At 33.7% G+C, this 3,186-nt stretch overlaps 1 protein-coding gene across 1 annotated transcript in view; it reads right to left on the bottom strand.

Moving 5' to 3' along the window:
- Window positions 1–2,261, bottom strand: part of bcan (brevican) — a 59,267-nt gene extending 57,006 nt beyond the window's left edge. Inside the window, exon 1 of the mRNA XM_072913055.1 lies at window positions 2,089–2,261. Within this exon, the coding sequence (XP_072769156.1) occupies window positions 2,089–2,246 (158 nt within the window). The 5' untranslated portion in view covers window positions 2,247–2,261. The remainder of the gene's footprint in view (window positions 1–2,088) is intronic.
- Window positions 2,262–3,186: the final 925 nt, after the last annotated feature.

The following is a 3,186-nucleotide window of genomic DNA, read 5'->3' as shown; positions in this document are numbered from 1 at the left end:
AGTTTAAAAAAAAAAAAAAGGGTTTTGAGATGCAAAACTAGTCGGCAAAAATAAATAACACTCAATATTTTTTTTACTGCTGTCAAATGTATTTATTTTTTAATCGGTTTGATCACAATTAATTGTAGTAAATGATACAAAATGTAATGATATGATTAAATACAATTTAAATTAAATAAAAAAATAAATTAATGTAATTTAATTGACTGAATTTAATATTTTTTTATTTAATTTTAATTAAATTAAATTTAATTTAATTAATTCATGTGAACTGTAATGATATTTAATATATTTGTTCATTGTTGTCGAAAAGTGAAGTGAACCATTTTGTTACAAATTATTTCCAGGTAAGAAAGGGGTAGGATTTAATAAGATCTGCTTCTTCCTGCTCCTTTTAGGACATGTTCCAGTGTGAAACATGTAAACATGTGATGTAAACCCGTCCGCAACCCATCACTCTGTTGTTATTTTCTTTCATTACTTGTTTGTTATTGTTGTGTTTTGTTTTTATTTTATTTATTTTTTAACATGTCCGGTGGCAGCTAGTGGGTCTGTGGGACTTCTGTTTTGTTTGATCAACCGTTTTACTGCCGTGTTACAGACACTGTTTGGAAAATATTAAGGTATTTCAATAAACATTTGCATGTTGAATACAACACAGTAAATTAATTGCACAATTTAAATTAACTTAAAAAAAGACCTTGATTTTTTTTTGGACACCAACGCAATGTTATTACCATACACATTTTGTTTGATGTTTTACTTGAATGGACAACAATTATTTGTTCAAAACATGGCAACACAATACATAAAGTCCAGTTTATTTTTAAGGCCAAAAACAGATATTCACTTAGTATTTCTTTCTTTAAAACATTTATTCAGTATTTTTTAACTTTAGAAAATTATATGGTTGAAAATTATAATGATGCCAAAAAACATTAAAAAAAAGATGGGAAGTCCTCAAAGGCTTATTTTGAAAATGTCATTTTGTTTGTATATGATATACAATCTGTTGTTGTATTCCCTATTTTAAGTGTACATAAATGAAGGTATGTGTTGCTGAGTCCGACTTGGATGTGATTTGGACTGTACATGGGTGCTTAATTTGAAAATGTATTTTTGTTTGTGGATTGTATGCAACCTGTTGTGTTCCCTGGTTTTCAGTGTACATGTGTGAAGGTGTGTCTTGCTGAGCCCAATCTGGACGTAATCTGAACTGGACCTGGTTTTAAGAACCCTTTTGAACAATCTGATTTCATTGACAACCCGGTCTGGTGAAGATATGGTCCTTTGTTTGTTTTGTTTTGTTTTGTTTTGTTTTGTTTTATTTATTTATTTATTTTAAGTGGAATAAAATAAGATAAATAAATAAATAAAAATTTAAAAAATTTAAAAATAAAAATAAAAAATACTTTTTCCTGGATAAAAAAGAAAGTAAAACAATATAAAAACAATTACATAAAAAATAGTTATTAATGTCAATGTTAGTGGACCAGCAGCACACACAATCATGTGTGCTTTAAAGACTGTATCCCTTGCAGACTGTATTATTCTATATTGTAGGAACCAGAAGTTTTTAATAACAGAAAGAGACAGCCTCTTTTGTGTAAATTAGTGTGGATGAGTGTGGATGGGGGAGGGAGGGTTTTTCTTGGGTTGATGCACTAATGGTAAGTGTATCTTGTGTTTTTTTATGTTGTTTAAAATAATTAAAAAAATAAAAAATAAATAAAAAAGTCCAGTCTGGTTTTATTCGGAAGCAAAATAAACTCACGTATATAAGTTAAATTCTCTTTTTTTTTTTTACATTTTTAATACATATTTTGTAATATGTGTATTTTTTTTTTTTTACAAGTTTTTGTAAAAATTATGAAGAGCTAACATTTGTTTAGAATAGTATAGGGAGAAATTATGTCTGAACACACACAAATATGAGGAATAAATAAATAAATGTACAAAGTAGCTACTACCCAGATATATTTGACCCAAGATTGGGTTAATATTGTTACATTATGTTTCTTCCTACTTGAAAACATACATATTGTTGCATGTTGTAAGAAAATACAAATCAAAATAAAAAGGACTCACTTCATGTTCTCCCAGGGAAGGCTCGGGGGTTCTTCTCGTCCTTGCTGCTTCCCGCTCCTCGAGAAAGCGAGTGAAAACAGGAGGGGAGGCTCGTTATGTCCGTCCTGACCGCTCGGGCGAGAGGAGATAAAGGGAGGAGAGAGCGGGAGTGCAAACATCCTCCACCTCCCTCGTCGTCACCTCAGCATCCATCAGCCTCCCGCCAGGCAAGGTGCCAGGCTGGCTTACAGGAACACCCTGTGATGTGAACAACCTATTATTAGCACCTTTTCATGTGCAACGTGAACAAAGTTCCCGACTGGGACTCATAAAAAGTGAATTAGGCTCGAGAGGGGAAAATGTCCAGTCGTAATAAGTTGACACAGCAGGTGGATGGCCTCCATATTGCATTCTATGGCAACCTTTCACGTCGAATAGTCCCAGCACTTAATCTTCTTTACTTTCCGACGTTGAGGGGAAAAAAATAGTCTGTCAGGACTTTTTTTGGTTGAACAAAGACAAACCGAACGAGGTCTGGCTGTTTGGAACAAAAAAGTATTTTTTTAGAGCATCAGCAGAAAAACCACACACGGCATCACGTTTTACATTAGGGGTGTGAATCTTTGGGAAGCAAACGATTCCATTCGAGTCCGATTCAATTACGATTCTCACAATGTAGACCTTATTCCAGACTATCAGTCGCTGATTATTTCCTACGCTTTGAATCCTGCTGCTTATAAAACGGTGCGATTAATTTACGGATTTTTCTTCGCTGATAGCCATAATGCAAAACGTTTTTAGGGGGAAAAAAACAAGCAAATACACTAAAAATATGTGTTATTGTTAGTGCTGTGGCGCCATCTTTTGGTCGAGTTTGCTCACTGCAAGAGCTGCAGCGCTCTTCTGTTTAGACTAAGATTTCAACCGGAAACAGAAGTGCTGTTCCGTCTTTTAGCCGTCTGTCAGGTTCAAACACTGATGACATCTATTAAACAGACAAGAAGCAAGGAATTAAACAGAGACAGAATTCAATTTAGCTCATTGAGGAGAAATGTCTGGGCTGTACTCTTTGTACAGTCTTCCACCACGCTCTGACGAAAGATTGTACGCCTCCTCTTT

This window comes from Nerophis lumbriciformis, linkage group LG04 (genome assembly GCF_033978685.3).
Source record: "Nerophis lumbriciformis linkage group LG04, RoL_Nlum_v2.1, whole genome shotgun sequence".
NCBI lineage: Eukaryota > Metazoa > Chordata > Actinopteri > Syngnathiformes > Syngnathidae > Nerophis > Nerophis lumbriciformis.
Note: the sequence above shows the minus strand (reverse complement) of the source record. Positions and strands in the feature narration are given on the sequence as shown.